At 36.9% G+C, this 19118-nt stretch overlaps 2 protein-coding genes across 6 annotated transcripts in view; one reads left to right on the forward strand and one right to left on the reverse strand.

Annotated features, from left to right (window-relative positions):
* The first annotated feature begins 5524 nt into the window (after positions 1 to 5524).
* On the forward strand, positions 5525 to 8100 carry LOC108773778 (U3 small nucleolar ribonucleoprotein protein MPP10). The gene is made up of 3 exons (XM_018539706.1): positions 5525 to 7238; positions 7544 to 7652; positions 7736 to 8100. Exons 1-3 carry the CDS (start codon positions 5952 to 5954, stop codon positions 8098 to 8100), a joined length of 1761 nt encoding a protein of 586 aa, XP_018395208.1. The 5' UTR covers positions 5525 to 5951.
* A 1549-nt stretch (positions 8101 to 9649) lies between these two features.
* The window catches only part of tgo (Aryl hydrocarbon receptor nuclear translocator homolog tgo), a 39251-nt gene continuing 29782 nt past the window's right edge, over positions 9650 to 19118 (reverse strand). The window contains exons 3-11 of one of the 5 annotated variants that reach the window (XM_018539626.1): positions 13266 to 13583; positions 12806 to 13009; positions 11688 to 11879; positions 11285 to 11443; positions 11052 to 11202; positions 10795 to 10952; positions 10541 to 10719; positions 10325 to 10469; positions 9650 to 10240 (exon numbers count right to left, since the gene is read on the reverse strand). In XM_018539626.1, coding sequence (XP_018395128.1) covers positions 10026 to 10240; positions 10325 to 10469; positions 10541 to 10719; positions 10795 to 10952; positions 11052 to 11202; positions 11285 to 11443; positions 11688 to 11879; positions 12806 to 13009; positions 13266 to 13583 — 1721 coding nt within the window. In that variant the 3' untranslated portion in view covers positions 9650 to 10025. The remainder of the gene's footprint in view (positions 10241 to 10324; positions 10470 to 10540; positions 10720 to 10794; positions 10953 to 11051; positions 11203 to 11284; positions 11444 to 11687; positions 11880 to 12805; positions 13010 to 13265; positions 13584 to 19118) is intronic. The other 4 variants (XM_018539631.1, XM_018539630.1, XM_018539629.1 and 1 more) reach the window with 4 other exon arrangements.

The raw sequence follows: 19118 nt of genomic DNA on the forward strand, positions 1-19118 counted from the left end.
CGCGATACTCTCGAGGTCTCGACTTTCAACTCTCGTTTCTTAACTGTCGATCTCGATACTCTGACCGTTATCAGAAACTTGAAAAACTGCGTACGAAAAAAAAAAAACGAGATCTGTAATGTATGTGTTTTGTAACATGTACTATGGTATTTTCGTATTCAATAATACGGCTCCTTTTAGTCTTCGAGATCGATTGTATATCGTGACACGAGGATTGAAATTAGTTAGCAGTTTACTCATTTTTATAATGTTCCACATTTTCAGTTTGGGAAGTTACAAAAATGAGTAAAAAAAAAAAAAAATTCAATAAAGTAGTTATAGTTTCATTGACACTTACTGAATTTGCTCACTTTTGACATTTTCATTTCGTTTCAAGATATACACGAACGAATCTCGTCTTCAATTTTCAACCCTCATTTCTTCTTACTCGAGTTTCAGTTTTTCCAGGCTTCAAGTTTTAAATTTCGAATTTCAAGCTTCACATTTCAAGTATACACGATCTTGAAGAGCCTCTCATGTCTCAAATTCAGCTATCAAATCCTTCAATACGTCTTCTAAATTTATTTACCATTCAGTCATACTCTATTACATCTCGTGACAGATTGCTTTCATACATTTCACTAACTAATTTCATCTCATCGTACACAAACAAGAAGACAAATCGTTTCTAACATTCTTTCGTAATTAAACTTGTATACACGACGGGGCTTTTTTTGCAAAAAAAATTCTTGCAAGTATCACGCTTGAAACCTTCATTCGAAAGAGAGTCAAGAGGACACAATAGTTCGTTAACTGTCTCATCCTTTTCTCTCGCTCCTCCCCTTTCTCTATAAATCTGTGAATCACTTGTAGTTGCGCAGGTGCGCTGTTTCGTTACGAGATGACGTCCTTCTCTGTCTCTCCTGTAGAGTATCTGCAATTCGCAATTGCATCACTCATTGTTCCTTGTGGAACGCACACCGGAGGTTGATACCGACGCGAATACCGTTCGTAGAAGGATCGAAGTACCGCTCTAATTTCACGTACACCTAAGCCGAGATCCGCACCCGTTATAATCGCCGAGAGAACTTGTTCGAGGCGAGGAAAAGGAAAACTCCGAACCGGTATATTTTTTTCTAGATTCCACGCCGTCCGGTTCGTCACGCCGTCCTGTCAAGAGACGTCTGTCTAAGGAGACAATTTCCTTTTCAGAAATGTTTACCGGAAATTTTATACTTTATTTACCTACGGTTGATTTCTTCGATGATTGACTAAAGAAACGATATCAATAACTATGAGTAATTTAATATGTCCATCTAGTATGATGTATAGACTGAAAACGGAATGTCAAACGTATACCTGAATAAAAGATCAAAACAAATTTTTTTTATTTTTCTTTTTAAGCCGCAGAATAATATTCGCTGCTGCACCTGTAAAAATTGTCTAGAACTGTTTTCGATATGCGAAAGAAAAAGTATTTTTATGCATAATTATGAATAATTATGAAAACTGAGTCATTCCAAAGTGTGAACGACGTAGAATTTTAAGTAAAAATTTTTTCTTAAACTGATGCAACAACTCAGAGCTTATTAAAATATTTTCACAGTACCGTCATAATTTATGTATCAACAGATTATCGTTCTCAATGACAGAACACGTTGAAAACAGAAAGAAAATTTATGCGTGACTAGGAAAAACGAAATTCGTGTTCTTGCATACATTCTTTAGAAATCGAATGAAATTTCATATAGTAAGAAAAGTTATGTCAGAGGTGATCCGAATGCGTTTCAAGAAAATTCTATTATAGTCAAGAAAAAGAATGTAACTCCAAGTACGTGCATTTTAGAAAAATGTTTGAACTGAAAAAATTTTATAATATTTGGTGGAATATTAATATGTAATGTTCTATGTTGCCACGTTGATTCGAATCGATTCGTGAAATAAGCGAAATGTCTACTAAATCAATCAATTAGGCACAGAAAATTGTTAAACATTGTGTTACGTGGCTGTTCAAATCACGATGAATTGTTCTGATGATCATTCCGTTAAAATCACCGCCGCATTTGTCATGGAAAATAGCCATGGACAATCATTTTTCACGCTTCAGCCAATTATACCACTGAAATCTGTTTAAATAACGATTGTTTCTCGATTCGAGTAACAATTACATTCTGTGTTGTATCAGATTCGTATTAATAATGACATGTAGGGTTCAAGATAGCGTTACGCTTTACCTTTTGAGGTACACTTTTTCCTAAATTGTTACATGATATTCTTAAATTTCATCAACTTTTAATGTACACTACAGAGTGAAGGAAATTTAAATTCTCTGTGACTGAAAAATTAAGTATATTAAAATTGAATATATTTTTCATATTTATGGACACGAATGACAGTTTAATTAACTGAAATTAAAATAACAATTAAATATGTTAATGAAACATAAATTTGTAGTAACTTAAAAAAGTTAAATGTATTGTAATTTAATATGCATTTTATATTTGCGGATATAAATGATATTTTAATTGACCATAATACGCACGTTAATGTTTAATATGTTTACGTTTCTTACATTAACGCATAAATTAATTTCTGTACATTTACTTGTTAATTATTTTGTTACTTTTGCATTTTAATAAAAAGACTATAATTATAACAAGCTTGTAAGCAAAAGAGATATTATTATAATAACTTATTCTTGAAAAAAAAAACATTCAACAACTTCTACTTTTCTAAAAAATGTTCTTCTGAAAAATCATTAAATAATATAAAAAATACTAGATAATATATCAATTATCAATGCAGTTTATAGATTAATGTCTTGAACATGTTCATTAAAGTTTTACAAGTATATAGATCAAAATTATAAAACTTTTGATTGGTCACTCTATCGTGACAATATTAAATCAATATAGATCAAGAACAAAGTTTAAGCTCTATGCAATAAACAACACGTCATAATCAATTAATGCCTAATCGGAGATAACCTGCTGTCAGAATGTCGTGACCTAAATTCTCCTAATCTCACGTCTTAGAAATTTATCGAGCAATTCTTAATTTCAGGGCGGTATTTCATAGTCGATTTTTTTTATATTCGAGACCCCGTCTTAAGTATAACCTCAAGATGTCATAAGCCAACGAGAGAGCTGTGCATTATCATTTTTTAAGACTGTACTTAAGACGGTCTTAAGTGTTAAGCTCCGAATATGAATACCGGCCCCTTTCCGTTTATACTCGTCTTCCCGCAAGCCGCGTGTTTTGGAGTAATAAATAAAAATCACGTGGCATTTGGTCGAAACCGGTTCCTAATTGGATTTCGATTAGATACGATCGCGCGCGGATCCGTCACGATTTTTCCTCTCGGCGGGTAGAAGGAAAGCGGCTTGTGTGGTGCTCTCGTACACGGCTACCGGCTCTCGCGAGCGAAACTCGTTCCGGTTGCTCGTTCTCGCCGATTTCGCAATTTTGGGATTCCACGGGCGTATACGGCCGCCGCCGCCGCCGCCGCGGACGAGCGAGTTCGCTTGATCTGGAGAACGATCGATCGACGGGATGATACGAACACGCGAGCCGATAAATAACCGCACGCAATCGTAGTCATCGTCGGCTACATACGCTAATACATGCGGTGTAATACGCACCTTCCTCCCTTGTGAGCGCAAGTGCGAGTTATCCGAAAATCTGAGCGGCGGCTCTTCGGTCGGTACCCGGGGAACGAGCCACCTTATAGCACCGTGAATCACCAGAAAAATCCACCAGAAAAAAAAAAACAACCAAACCGCACTTTTGAAAATTTCTCTCTCTCTCTCTCTCTCTCGGGTATCTCCGTACACTCGCGCACAGTTTACTGCGGAGATTTTCCTGCTTTTCTTCCAGGGGTATTCGAAATGTGTACTCTCTTAACCGAGCGAACGCACGTCAGCGGCGCGTGCGTACGCGTTTCGCTCTACGTCCGTTGAAGAATTCGCGTTCTCTCTCCTTGCCGCGTGAACCCGGCGTGAACCAAACCCGAGATCTGCGCCAATGCCACAGCGGCTACAGACTTGCTCCATCGACTCCACGTACGCTTCGGGCCGCTTCCACGGCGCAGCCCTTCTCTTTACTTTACTCGCCCTCGACGTTCTTTCCCCCACCTAGACGCCAGATGCGTTCCCCACCCCCGTCGAGAAACGGGTTCCCCCACCCCGCCGCCCGACGGACGAGTTCCCCTCTCCCTCTCCGCCTGGCGAACGAGTTTCCCCACTCCACGTGGCAAACACGTTTCGTCGTATCTGCTTGTGATATGCTAGAGAGGGTCCTTGGGCTTTTGTTTATCGCGTATTTTGGGTCAGTTTTCTTACATTTTTTTATTTTCTTTTTTTTTTGTATGACAGCCGGATTTTCGTTTGGAAGAAAGCAACAGGTAATTTTAGGGTTAAAATCACTTTCTATCGTAATTAAATATGTTTATATAAAATATAATTTGTATCTTGGATAAATCAAACTTACAATTATATGCAAACACAATTTTGAATCTTTATTATCTCATAAAAATGGGCTTACTTTGAGTGTTTAAATCTGCATTTAGCTAATAGAATATTAATTTAGAGATGAAAGATTTTATTAAAAAATAAATATACCTCAATTAAAAATATGTGTAACATGTGATATTAGAAGAAAAATTCAAATATTTTTAATTAAGGACAGGTGTTAAAATTAATAAAAACGCTATTGAATCATAAAGTATTAAGAATGAAGATAGATTCGAATTTTATAATTTTCCTAGATTCACACAGTACTTTTGGATAGTTTTATAGAAACTGTAATTTGATTTCGCACTAGGCTATCAGAATATTTGATAATCAAAAGAAAAGATGAAAAATTATTTGGACTTTTAAGTTTTAATAAACAAAAAATGTAAAGAGTGGGCTAATGAAAGTCAAACGTAATGAATTGTGCGCGTAATTATACAAATATATTCATATATCGATATAGGAAAGTATTTTTAAAGAATCTAGCTAGGAATGTTTTTTATCCCTAGAAAACAAATACTTTTATTGGATATTAGACGTTATATATCGGGTCTCTGCAATTTGTTGTAATCCTTAGGGCGGGTTCACATCTTGACCGAAAAACGGTAAGCGGAAGAGCAGCAGCCAATCAAAACTCGCGCTTGTAGCCGACTTTCTACGTTAGTTTTGTACTACCAAGTTTGGCCAAAGCGGACCAAAGATGGCGGATAGAAGGAGATAACAGATATGCTTTCTTTCTCGTATTACGCTATCTGTCTCTTTCTATTCTCCGAACTCGTTTTCCGACAATGTACAAAGCTATCCGAAGAATGCCGAATGGACCAAGGTAGAGAACCAATCAGAAGTTGGGCCCGCTTTGGCCAAACTCTTATTATAGGATCTCTAGTTGTTAGCGCGTTCCGAATACGGGCCATAGACCGTAGTGGATTGGCTCGTGACATCTGGTGACATCACGTGAAATGAACGACTGCGCATCCTACGGACGTCGGACAGTACACGTGCTCTGCTTGTGAGTTCCGACGAACCATCCGACCGCGACGGTGACGGACGTGTTTCGGTTCGGGTGCTTTCCATTGTATATTTTTGAAAGTGTCGCCGACTTTGACTGTGCATTGCGTCACACAGATGCGCGTCTGCGGACGAGCTCGTCTCGATTGTTCGTCATTTTGCACTTTTCGACTAGGGCTCTTATGACCCGCGTTATCGCGACGTGATGATGCCGTAACGTAGGCGCCCGGAAACCGGTCGAGCAACGCCATTTTCACGGGCATTGCATCACTCGTTTGTTTTCATATTTTTGTACGGTTTACTTTAAAGACGTGATCTGGCCTCCTATCGACCTCCTATTTCATTGCTTGGAGGCTTGGTGGCTTGGAAGCGGGGGGGAGGGAGCCATTATTTAAGGAAGAAGAAGAAGAGCTTTGCTTGTGTGTGCTACCAGTTGCGCCAGGCCGCCGACAGATGGCGCTACCGTCGAGTGCTGTAAACCTGTTGAAAATCGCATCACTGAATACAAATGCGTTGTATTCAGAATTAGTAGTAGAAGGCTTTGATGAGGAGCAAATCTGGCAACAATTGGAACTACGGAACGAAAATGAGATAGCACACATTTTAAATTATATTTCAGTTTTTTCTGGAGGTAAAAAATTGATGATCCCAGTGAGCTCCAGGAAACCTGAATGTGAACCAATACAGATTGAAAATGATAATTTAGCTCCAGAGGCTGAAGGCATGTCTGATGAGAAAGAATCAGAGGACGAGGATATAGAAATTAAAAGTAATTCAAAGAAAAAACATAAGAAAACGTCCTCTATTGTAGACGATAAATTTTTCAAGTTACAAGAGCTAAATGAATATTTAACTAAAGAAGAAAGAAAAGAGGAACGAGAAAAAGGCAATGTTGAATCTGATGATGAATCAGTTGATTTATTTAATGACGTTTCCGAAGAGGAAGATGGAAATAATGGTGAGAGGTATGCAGATTTTTTCGATAGTCCTGAAAGTGAAAATGAGCAAGCTAACAAAAGCCAAAATTCAGATTACAATGACAATAATAAAGATTCTGAAGAGGAAGGATCAGAAGACGAAGAAATGGATCTTGATGAAGAAGATGAAGATCAAACAATTAAAAAAGTAAGATTCAATCTTACAAATGATTCAGACGAGACAGATAGCTTGGAAAATAAAACGCATCTTAACAAGAAAGACAAAGAAGAAAAGATGGAAGAAGATACAGAGGTGAAATCTACTTTGGAGACTCGTCAAGAAAGGCTGTTAATGAGGATCAAAGAATTAGAAGCTGAAGCAATTAGCGAGAAACCATGGCAATTGAAAGGGGAAGTGAGTGGTCCACATCGACCACAGAATTCCTTGCTCGAGGAGTTTCTGGTTGTCGATGTAAACAGAAGACCAGCACCTGTGATAACTGAAGAGACCACTTTGAAACTGGAAGATATAATAAAGCAGCGGATTAAGGATAAAGCTTGGGATGATGTCGAGAAAAAATTCAAACCAGTCGAGACACCCTTAGAATATAAGAAAAAATTGATATTAAATCAAGAAAAGAGCAAAGAAAGTTTGTCGCAAATTTACGAAAAAGAGTACCTGAAGCAAAAGCAAACATTAGATCCAGAGAACGATGAAAAAAAAGAAGAAACGCCACAAATGCATAATGAAATTCGACAAATGATGCGTTCTCTGATATCAAAATTGGATGCGTTGGCTAATTATCATTACACCCCCAAGATGGTAAGATTTGTCATAATTTAAGTTAAAAATCAGTCAGAGCTTATATGGATGTAATATAGTTAATAATATATATATAAATATTTATAATTAAAAAATACTTATTCTAAGATAAATGTTTCTTTATAAATAGAAACTATTCTTGCAATTTGTGCAAATAATTTTATACTTTTGTTACAAAATATTTATATTTTGAGATATTCTTAATGGTTTCCAATCTTTATCGAAAGATGAGGTAACGCGTTTTGCATCAAATATATTTTAAGATACAATATGTATGATAAGTTATATAATATATACGATTTTAGGCTAAACCAGAGATTAAAATCATTAGCAATGTACCTGCAATTAACATGGAAGAGGTAGCACCTGTCACTGCCACTGATGCAACACTCTTAGCGCCTGAAGAAATTAAAAGTATTTATCGTATTATATTTAATACGACTATATCATTAATTTATAATTGTATTTTTAATTTTATTTATAACTTTTATTTCCAGTTAAAGAACGTGGTGATCTTATTGGTAAATCAGAACGAACGAAAACGGATATGAAGCGCGAGAGAAGACGAAAGAAATCGAGGCAACGGGCCAAACAAGAGGCAATAGAAAAGAAGGATAAATTAAGATCCTTGCAACCAGGAATTGCTAAGAAGTACAAAGACAAGAAAGAAAAAGCTGCACTAGTTAAGAAAATAACTAAAGACAGAAACGTTACAAAGTTAAATGAAACAACGCATAAAGTTGCAAAGTCCTCGACTGCATTTTTTACGCAATTACAAGATCAAGTTAAGAGTAAAATTAAAAAGGATAATTTGTCGAAGAAAAAAACTAACGTTACTTCGGCTGTAAAATTGAAATTGTAAATTTTGTATTTTAAATTTAAAGATTTAAATTAAAAATTGTGTTATATTTTTCATAATTCCCCTTTTTGAAGATTCCATGCTGTTTGTTTATTATCTTATTGCCTTTTTTTTTTATCATTGAATATATATAATTGCAAAAGAACGAGCAAGAATTATTAAAGAACTTACTGATGATATACGTATGCATTTCTAACACCCTTTGCTCTTTAAATCATATTAATCGCGATTTTTTGTGGAGCTATAATATGTAAATGGATATTGTGCGAAGGAATATATAACAATGGATAAGGGATTTGCGAAGTAATCTTTTTTTTTTTTTTTGATAGAGACGAATTCATACTTAACATTCGCATATAAATATTGATACCTGCATCAGGTCCAATATATTAGTTATTGTCAAAAAGTGATGATATTATTCTCGTCACGATGTAGGATCATTAAAAAAATCATGCGTATATGTATAGTTCGTATATTAGTGAAAAATGTTCCCAATTCATCATGATATGCTGCAATTTCGTTTCAATGTGCTTGTCAAAATTTGCTAAAACATGTACAAACGCGCTAAGTCACACGTGGTTACTTATAAATGCAATTATTCATATGTGTAACATTATCTATATTTTTTTCTTTAAGAATATCTAAAAACGTGTCTTGCACAGAGAAGCAAAGGTGGATTACACAATTTTTGTACATTGTCAATGTTTCGAACGATTTCTTATCGCGTGTTGGTTTATGATTGCACTGTTTATAATTACAAAGATCTAAATTAAAATAATTAAGCTAACCTTATAAATCTAATGATAAGCTGGTATTAAAATTACCGTGATTTGTGTATATATTTTTGATTGAGAAGTTTTTTTAAAAATATTTTTTCTTATTGTTTAGAGTACACTTGTTATTTTCATTTTCCTTTTCCTTCGTTAAATATTTATCGAATCGCATGATATTCCAGTGAAAATTGTCATGAAAATTAAAATTACGTTACTTGATTTGTATAATAAGCACAGATGCTTACATATATTTAGAATACTTGTAACAAGGCCATGGATTTATTTATAGGCCATTCACTCAACTAATCAATCAACTTTATACACAACTTTCACCGTTACGAGTAGATTTGATAAAATCGGAATTAAGTTCGATTTAATTTCAAATTTATTAGAGTACAATCATCTAAATCACTGCAACCATTGAAAGCGTTCCTCAGTTATTAGTATCTTCATTGGTTACGCTTTTAGTTTCAAATGTAAAATTTATAAATGTAAAACTTTTTATTTTTTTAATAGCTTATGCCAAATGTGGATAGCCCATCTGTGCGTATTATAATTCATTTCGAGCACTAATCAATAATCGTCATGACGGTATAGTTGCTTTTGATCTTTTAATGGTATTTCCAATAGAGTTGACAAAAATTAATGTTTTTTTTTTTAAGAATAAAACTTGTTTTTTTTAGAAAAAAAAAATATTAAAAACATATTCAAAACATCGATTAAGCATGTTTTAAAACATGTTTAAAACATATTTTTTTTACCAACCTTTTGATTCCCAGGAAAACCATGTTTGTTTGGATAATTATTTCAAACAATCGAAACGTATGACGACAGCATCTGATACCCATGACAATGAATCAGAAATCTCATTATAATACGATGTATAATATGTAAATAATCCAGTAGACTAGGCTGTCCTAATCCCAGTGCGATCGTTTTTGCAGAGTCTATATATGCGGTGCTAAATTGTTAAATCGCGTTTCTTCTTTCTCCATGAACGATGCTGATCCTCCGGATGCTGATGTAAAAGTGCGGATTGCGATGCCCAAGATCAAAATCCCCGAAGTGATATCGAACAGCCGGAGAAAGCTTCGAGGAGAGAGAATTCCTCTAAAGTAGAAGCTGCTTCTCAGAGGCGTATCGCCTTTCTCGTTGCTACTCGAAGTTAGTGTTGAACATATTCAGTTCTTCGAAGCCGGACGAGCCACCTTGATCTTGCAACATCTGCAACATGTCAGATAGCTCTTGCGGCTGTGTACCAGGCCCCGCCTGTCCAGGATGCGGTGGTTGCGCTTGTGCGGACACCTGAGCGCCGGTTTGTCCGTCTGGTTGCTGCGTTTGATGTTGTTGACTTTGCCAACCCCACATACCTGACGACAAATGCACATTTGATTCTTTGCAATTTTGTATATTTGGAGGACAAGATTATGGAGAATAAGGTATGTTGGACTAACCAGGATTATTAGGCACTGTTGTGACTGCATGATATTGCTGTGTAGCTGGTGTTCTCGCACCGCTACTAAGCTGAGTATACGTCGGCCCGCTCGGTGATCTCGATGGACTTAATTGACTGTATTGGTAACCTTCCGTTACAGGTTGCTATTGGAAAACGTAGTAGTCTTAGATATTTGTTTCTTTTCGAATTTATTGAAAAACGAGGAATTAAATACCTGTCTTCCAATTGCCCATGGTTGCGGAGTTGGAGATGTATTAGCCGGCTTCTGAATCCTACTTAAGACCGACGAAGACGCGCTTTGTTGTCCAGGTGATCCATAAGCTATCGGCGACTGCGTAGTCTCGTAGCTCTGGTATACGTTCTGTGTGCTGGACGGCCTCGGTTGTTGCGGACCTGTAAATAACACGAGTTCAATGTTTGACGTGTGAAATGTAAAAAATAATAAAGAAAATGCGATAATTGTCTTACTGGCTGTAGCTACAGCAGCTGGATGCTGCATCATGTGATGTGCAGAGTACAACGGATCCCTGGTAGGATGTCTTTGAAGAGAATAATCTAGACCAGGTTGTCCATATGCAGGTACAGCTTCGCTTTCCGTTTGACCGTCGCTACTAGGATGAAATGACCTGGATAAAAACATGCGAATATTTTTTTTTCAAAGAAAAAAAAAATAAAAAATATAAATATAAGACACTTTAAGGTTTTAAATCTAATTCCATTCTTACTTTGCATGAGTGTTTGTGCAGACGATATATTCGATGTCTTCGTTGAATGGATTTAAAAACGCAAACGCCGACGTCCTCAACCACACCCAATCACGATTTTTAGCCCGAAATCTGTACATTACAGACACGACTTGTCCTTTCAACTTCAACACTAGAAAACCAGCCACAAGTTAATAATATACATAGAAACACACATTTAGACATGTGAGTCGTAATATAATACAGAGTATTACCTTGTTCAAAGCTCTCTCGCATATGTGTCAGATCTTCCGGATGGAAAAATTCGTAGCAAGGATGACCTAAAAGTTCTGATGGAGTATAACCCAAAATTCCGCCAACTCTTTGATCCACGAAAGTAAATTTACCTTCTGCAGAATGACGTGATATAAATTCTACAACGAACAAAAACATAATTTATGATGAAAACAATTATCTTTTACATTATTATTATTATTAAAGTGAATTTTAATTTGTCAAATGATTTCTGCACACAGACAAGATACGACACGATAGCCAATCAATTTATCGCTCTTTCATAAGAGCGATTAGCATCACATCGCGCCTTAGCGCGTGGCAAACGTTTCCATGTACAGGAGCCAAAATTTCCAATTAAATTGTTAATGAAACAATACTTACCACTATTGCTATTAGAACCTGCTAAGTCGCTACTATTTGGTGTGCTAGTGACCTGTAATCGCCCAATGGCGACAAGGCAGCAATGCGTGGAGGCATTTTCATCCGTAACTACACCGTCTGGACCAGTTTGAATGCCCCCGGGACCTCTGTCACCTAGACCCATAGTTGGTACACATGGGGGAACAAAATCACCTACAGCGTAAAATCATGAATCAGTTCATGATTTCCCGTTGATCGGCTCTACAAATTTCGTCTTACATACTAAAAAAAACTACGTTAAAAATTTCATACTAATACAATTGACGTGATCACAATAATAGTCGATAATAATTTATAATTGTAATGAAACTAAAATGTAAAAACATTATTGATATCATACATCTTGAAATTCAAAAATTGTGAAGCGGTCAATTTATTACACCTCTATCGCACTTAATGTGTGTCAAAGACACCGCTGTATCTTTCTTTTTTAACGTAATCGATAAGGTTGAATTAATCAGCGGCTGCCACAAAGCTATCGGAACAAAAAAAGCTACGCACGTGATCATGAATATTAAACAAATATGTTAACAACCGTTAACTACCTCGCTGTGACTTTTAATAGTGACTTTCCATTCAGTGGTGAAACGAGTGTTCTACAGAGAAAATATTTCAGACCAGCGAACGTATATAATCAATGAGAAACACATTTGATAATGTTCTTTCTTTTCTTAAATCGGATAGATTTATCATTTGAATATACAAATTCGTCGTATTTTTCTAGTTTTTATGTTACTAACTTTCCATAGCTGATCGAAAGCAAATACGACACGTTAAATTAAATGTGGAATATTTAACAAAAGATACTGAGTCGAAAAATTCAGTCACGACGGTTCTTAATTTACAGTACACACGTGGTATACGCGTTCCGTCGTGTTCCAGGAACGGTTCGTTCGTATTCCTCAGACGCGACGTCTCCCCCGCTTTAAAATAGAAAGCTGGGGTCTGCTGTACATTGCGCTCAGAAAGAGAAAAAGAGAGAAAGAAAGAAAGAGACCGTTACTCGATGGTGGCACATCGACGTACGATTTTATGCAATTCTCTCGACTCAGCACAGATGAAACCCATGTTAAACTCACCGGTGGGTGGCCAATTCTTGATGTATCCGGTACAATGCACTACCGCGTAGTTCTGGCCATCTCGCGCTGGAGGTCCCAGAGAGTTCCTTTGCTTCATACGATGTAGCCCGTGTGCCGCTGCCATGTCACCCGAGGTCTGCAGATTTCCGACTTTCATGCGACAGATGAAGCCTCTTCTTGAGCCCATACACAGTCGCATCGAGGCTGCAATCGGAAGATTTATTATTTTTTCTGGCTAAATATATTTCCCCCCAAATAGGAGATATCCTGATTGATCATCATAATTAATAACCTTTAAAATATCTGAATAAAATTATCTAATAAGATAATCTTATAATAAAGTAATAATAAAGTGATAAGATACAATAAAATAACTTAATAGCAAATTAGCTCGATAAAATAGAAACTCTGCAAAACCGTTAAACAATCGCGAGTGATTCGTTTGTCTTTCTTTACTTACATTGACCTTCCTTTTTAACCGTTCCGGTCTTGAGGTCTAATACTCGACCACCATGCTGTGGCTCTGCCGCACTGAGCTGCTCCCGAACTTTCTCGGTATCGTCAGGATGAACTTGCGAATATAGGCTGGTGCCGAACCAATCGCTCTGTGTGTAGTTCAATACCGGCGCTACCGAATCGGACACATAGATGATTCTGCCCGTGTCACAGCTCACAACAAACAGGAAGCCATCTGCCGCTTCGAGAATCAAGTGCTTCAACTCCTGATCCGTGAGGAAGGACGGTTTATAGGTGTTGTCATTTGAAGTATTTCCAGTGCCTGCAATTCAAAGGATACATTCGGATATAAATATATATTTTATCCAAATATGATAACTCTTATTAGTACACACTATTGAATCATTTGTGTCCTGTATATTTCTTTTCTTCGAAATACTAGGAATATTTGATTAATATTAATGACCTTCATATTCTTTTTCCTTTTTTAACAATTTTGTAAATATTTTTAAAGATATTAAAGTATATATTGTATACAAATTACTATTCTTTATATACTTGAAAATAATAAAAATTAACTCAGGATTGATCCATTATAGGTACGTAATAAAGGGTCAGAAAATCATGGTATATATTAAGGGATTAAGATTATTATATACGTTTATGGATTTATTACAAACGCTACAACGTAAGTTGAATTTATCGGGTTGTTACAATTTTTTGTTTGATGTGGAAATTCAGGTGTCACATGTTAAGAAAGCTGAACACGTTTCTAAAACTATCGATTGAAGTTTTCGAAAGAAAGAATTCGATAGTACATTCGTCAAGGAAGAGACGATTACTTTTAAAGCGTGATCCAAACCTTGAAGAACACTCTGCAAATTCCTAAGCAAGTCGTGTCCTATCGAATATTGAAATCGCCTCTCGATAGCTTCTTCCGAAGTTGACCTCCGAAGAGACTCGAAGACTGCGGCGCGCTATGGTGTGGTACCAAAAATGAGGACGGAGTACCTCGCCAGCGGAGGTAACTATCGAGGTGCAAGATCGGAATTGCAAAGCGGACGGCGGATCCCAAGAGGAAAGAGAAAGAAAGAGAGAGGAAGAGGCGCGAGAGAGAAAGAGCGTCCTTCTCGCGCGGCGATGCGATCTTTACCCCGATATACGGAGAAATTCCGGGAAGAGGTACTTTAACGACTTCCAAACAAGATCTATGGAAGACCCCCGGTGACCTTCGTTACCATTACTTTCCATGTGGTGTATGTCTGTCGGCCCACGTTACCTTGCCACGGTTATCTCGACACCTTCCGCAAAGAGAGTCCGTATACAGTTTCCGTCATCGATTATTGATGATATCAAAATTTTCAAGTAACAGATGTTTACGATTAAATAATCGCACTTACGAAAAAAGAAGCAATTCAAAAGATATTTAAATACTCGTACCTTTATATAGTGCGTGTAGGATACATCTGTCTCGTACAAAGATTGTAGGAGTGCAATTTTTTTTTTTTTGACAAATCTCGATATGCATTAAAAAGGCGTGGACCGCACATTATACGTTCAGACAAAATTGATATATATATAATATAAATAAATATTTACAAAAACATAACAATCCGAATTTCAAATAAATGAAACTTTTTCCATGTAATAATAACTAGTGCAAACATTTACGTATTTAAAAAAAACCAATCAATTTGGATCAATAAAAGATTCGCTTGAGATCGCTGTATGTTACTCGACACATGCCACATTTTTAGTATGCAATCTCATTCTGGTTAAATTTCCATTTCTAGGTATTCTATACACACACGCACTATATTTTAACGTTGAACAACAACTGTGATCGAGGTATTGATTCCTGTCACGAACATTTTCGATATTATCAATTTATTCATGACATTCAATTATTCGATACTGTCAAGATTCCAGTATTTATACTGACAAACGACTAGAAACGTTTCTCATTAAATTTCAATATTTATTGATGATTTAATTTAAGTAAAAGTTGTAGGGAAAAAATGCATACTTATATAACATTGGTGATTATCTCTTTTCGAGTTCAAGTACCAATCAATGAGCCTGACATCGTGTTAAGTGTACCGTGAACGTAAAAAAAAAAAAAAAAAAAAACCGGCCTCACCGTTCTCGCGACAGAACGGCGTCGTCTTTTCTATCGACGTTCGTCGAACGGTTCTTCAGCCTTCTAGCAGTTTTTATCCCCGGAGTCCCAGGGTCGTAAAAAATCCGCTGGTGCTCGGTACTGACATACGTCTCGTCGCGACCGCGTAATACTCTTCCACATAGCGCACGCACAGGACGTTCGCGCGCGTAAACGAGCGTCCTCCTCCTCCTCATTCTCTCCCTCCCTCTCTTTCTCTCCGTAGGTGAGAGAGGAGAGAGAGACAGAGAGTTCCTCCTCTTCCGAGCGAGAGGGCGATTTGTATGCAGCAGCCCACGTCGGCGGGAAAGAGGAGAAGCGGCTATAAACAACGCGACGCACCACCAATACCTAGGTGAAATCACGACGGAATCGCGCATATACACGCGCGCGTTCACGCACAATACGCAGCACGCGTCCATCGGCCGCAGGCTCCCTCGGGGCTCAGGTAGATAGGTAGATACCCGGCAGAACTACCAAAGGGACAGCCGCCGACGGACGGGACACACAACTCCGCCCATCGTATGCCCACCGGAAGCATATATCGCGCTTGCTGCATTCGATATGACCGCCACCCCGACTCTCGAAACTCGCTGCAACGTTACGGTGCATCCCCCTGTCTTCTTCTTTCCTCCATCTCTCCTTCTCCCAAAATGTCTACGTTAATCAGTTGGATAGATATATCTTTGTGGAAATCCTCAAGTTATTTTAACTATCATCTGTCATGTAGTTGAAATTTCGTAAACAAATTTATTCCCAAAATCTTCAGCAAAATTGCAAAATTATTTCCTCTCTTTTCGATAACTTATTTTGATTTTTTAAGACCAGAATTTCCCGTGAAATAATTTTATCAAACAAATTTATTTCCAAAATTTTCATCAAAATTGTACAATTATTTACTCTCTTTTAATACGTCGCAAATTATTCCAATTTTTTTAAAACAAGAAATTTGCCAAAAAATACTCTCCGCAAACTTTTTGCACGATTTTTCAGACATAAAATCAACCAAAATTATCTATTCAATCATTTCAACATGCGAGGCGGTCTGGAAGATAATAACTGCGATCACAAACATTAAAATTCTCATATATTATAATTATGGCATTTAAATTAAAGACACACGTGCTTGATATATGTATGCAACCTGAAGTGTCTACGTAAACTTAGCGAAACATCATCAGCCTCTTTGTCTTCGACCTAACAAGAAAGTCGCAGATATTTACACTGTCGACAGTGTAAGTATTCTAAAAGCGCTCGTAAATTCTCGCCTCTGTCGAGGCGGAGATCCGCGTTCTCGTGCGTCGACCCGGGAGGGACTCGAGTGAGTGTGTTCCCCTGCGTAATCGATAGTCATAGGTACGTAACGTAACGTACGGCGGCCGCGGCGGGTCGACTACGGCCGTAATTTAATCGGCTTCATGTTAAGGCACCGAGATCTCGCGTTGTGCCCAAGTTATTGCGTCGCTCGTGCCGGATAACTTAAACAATCGCTGCAACTTAATCGTCACGTCCCGCGTCGAAAACTGCACCGTTTCTTATCGATGACGGCCGGAGAAGATGAAGAAAAAACAAAGAAAGAAAGAGGGAGAGGGAAAAAATTTATTCTCTCATTTAAAGATAAATTCAAATTAAGTTGGAATGTGAAATTACAGCGAATAAAATGTAGAAAGAAAAACAGAATAAATGAAATAAAAAAACTGAGAATATATGTACACGTATAATACATATGAGAATAAAAGTTATATCCTCATTATCTTTCGACAGTAAATCTAACGCGTCGGTATGCACGGAAACTGGATTTAAAAAATGTATAATCTACTAAAAAAGAAAAAGAAAGAAAAGTTCTCCGGTATTTACCGACTTTGCGACACGAGCGAGTTTTCAAGACTCGAGACGTAAGTTAAATTCAAGTGGTTTATGACTTTTACGAGTGATTCGCAAGTTATTGACGTTTCAATGTTTTTTCCTCGACAAAAAATCCCTCAGGAGAACTTTTTACTTCGAATAATTGAGCGGTATCTTTAACGTTTTGCCACCGTATTTTTAGCGTATTTGTTTTTTGGCGATCATTTAAAGCTTTAAAAGCAATGATTTTTCCAATTTTTCCAATTTTCGGTATTAAACTTAGCAATTCAATCCTCAAATGAAAAATTCCTTTCAAATAAAATTTAAAAACCACTCCATACTATCCGAGAAGGAATTTGCAAACATATAATAATCCATCGAATTTGAAATATCTTTATGGTCAAAGTATTGATTATTGATTTAATTCAGTGATGTACAACCTGCGATGCGAGGGTATGTTAAGTTAGCACCCCGACTATAGTACTCAGGAGTTCTGATTAGAGTTTCCACTTCCTTTTGACGAGACGAAGAGTTCCCTATAGTTAACAACAAGAGTTCCGCTCAATAAACATTCTTTTTACATTTTTTAAAAATGGGGTGCTAACTTTTTATCGAATTTCGAGGTGGAATAGTTCTGAGCGGCTTAATAGCTTCAATTTGCGATTGCCTAGAGTTCCTGATATGTAAAAAAAATTTTCGAATAATAAAAAAAAAATTAAAAATTTTTGAAAAATTATTTTTTAGATACAATAGTTCTGATGATAATTCCTGCTTCTTTTTGACGATACGAAGAGTTCTCTATGATTTTTAATGACACATGCGCTTAATAATCATTTTCTAATAATTGTTTAAAAATGGGGTGCTAACTTTTTAACGAAATTTAAGGTCGCATAGTTCTGATCAGCTTGACAGAACTATTTTGTGAATACCTAGAGTTCTTGATACATAAAAAACATTTTTGAAATATAATAAAGTTTAAAAAAAATAGTGGAAATCTTTGAAAATTTTTTTGAGAGTACCGAATAGTTCTGAGTAGCGTTTCTTATAGTTCTCGACGAGATCTATCGAAAACTGTAAGGTGAAAAAGCGATTAGACCAACGGTTTGCAAGATACAGCGACATTTGTCAGAAGATAAATAATTCTTAAAGTGAGTATATCTTGGAAACCGTTGGTCCAATCGCTTTGAGCCCTCATACTTTTCGACAGAACTCGCCGAGAACTGTCCAGAACTCCGATCAGAACTACTCAGTACTCCCAAAAAATTTTGACTTCAAATTTTTTTCCAAGTCCTACGTCGGAAAATTTTTTGAGAGTACCGAGTAGTTCTGAGCAGCGTTTCTTATAGTTCTCGACGAGTTCTATCGAAAACTGTCAGGTGAAAAAGCGATTGGACCAACGGTTTGTAAGATACAGCGACATTTGTTAAATTTGTAAGATCATGCAATTTTTAAATAAGTATATCTCAGAAACCGTTGGTCCAATCGCTTTGAGCCCTCATACTTTTCGACAGAACTCGTCGAGAACTATCCAGAACTCCGATCAGAACTACTCGGTACTCTCAAAAAATTTTCCGACGTGGGACTTGGAAAAAAATTTGAAGTTAAAATTTTTTGGGTGTACCGAGTAGTTCTGATCAGAGTTCTGGACAGTTCTCGGTGAGTTCTCTCGAAAAGTATCAGGGCTCAAAGCGATTGGACCAACGGTTTCCGAGATATACTCACTTTAAAAATTGTTGATCTTCCGACAAATATCGCTGTATCTTGCAAACCGTTGGTCCAATCGCTTTTTCACCTTACAGTTTTCGATAGAACTCGTCGAGTACTATAAGAAACGCTACTCAGAACTATTCGGTA

The sequence above is a fragment of the Cyphomyrmex costatus genome, unplaced genomic scaffold (assembly GCF_001594065.2).
Source record: "Cyphomyrmex costatus isolate MS0001 unplaced genomic scaffold, Ccosl1.0 scaffold219, whole genome shotgun sequence".
Classification (NCBI taxonomy): Eukaryota; Metazoa; Arthropoda; class Insecta; order Hymenoptera; family Formicidae; genus Cyphomyrmex; species Cyphomyrmex costatus.

What these genes read in the sequence shown, in the direction of transcription:
- LOC108773778 (XM_018539706.1), top strand. Translation starts at nt 5,952, where the DNA reads ATGGCGCTACCGTCGAGTGCTGTAAACCTGTTGAAAATCGCATCACTG. An exon ending in ATCATTACACCCCCAAGATG is followed by an intron (nt 7,239 to 7,543) that starts GTAAGATTTGTC and finishes ATACGATTTTAG; the next exon opens with GCTAAACCAGAGATTAAAAT. An exon ending in AGCGCCTGAAGAAATTAAAA is followed by an intron (nt 7,653 to 7,735) that starts GTATTTATCGTA and finishes TTTTATTTCCAG; the next exon opens with TTAAAGAACGTGGTGATCTT.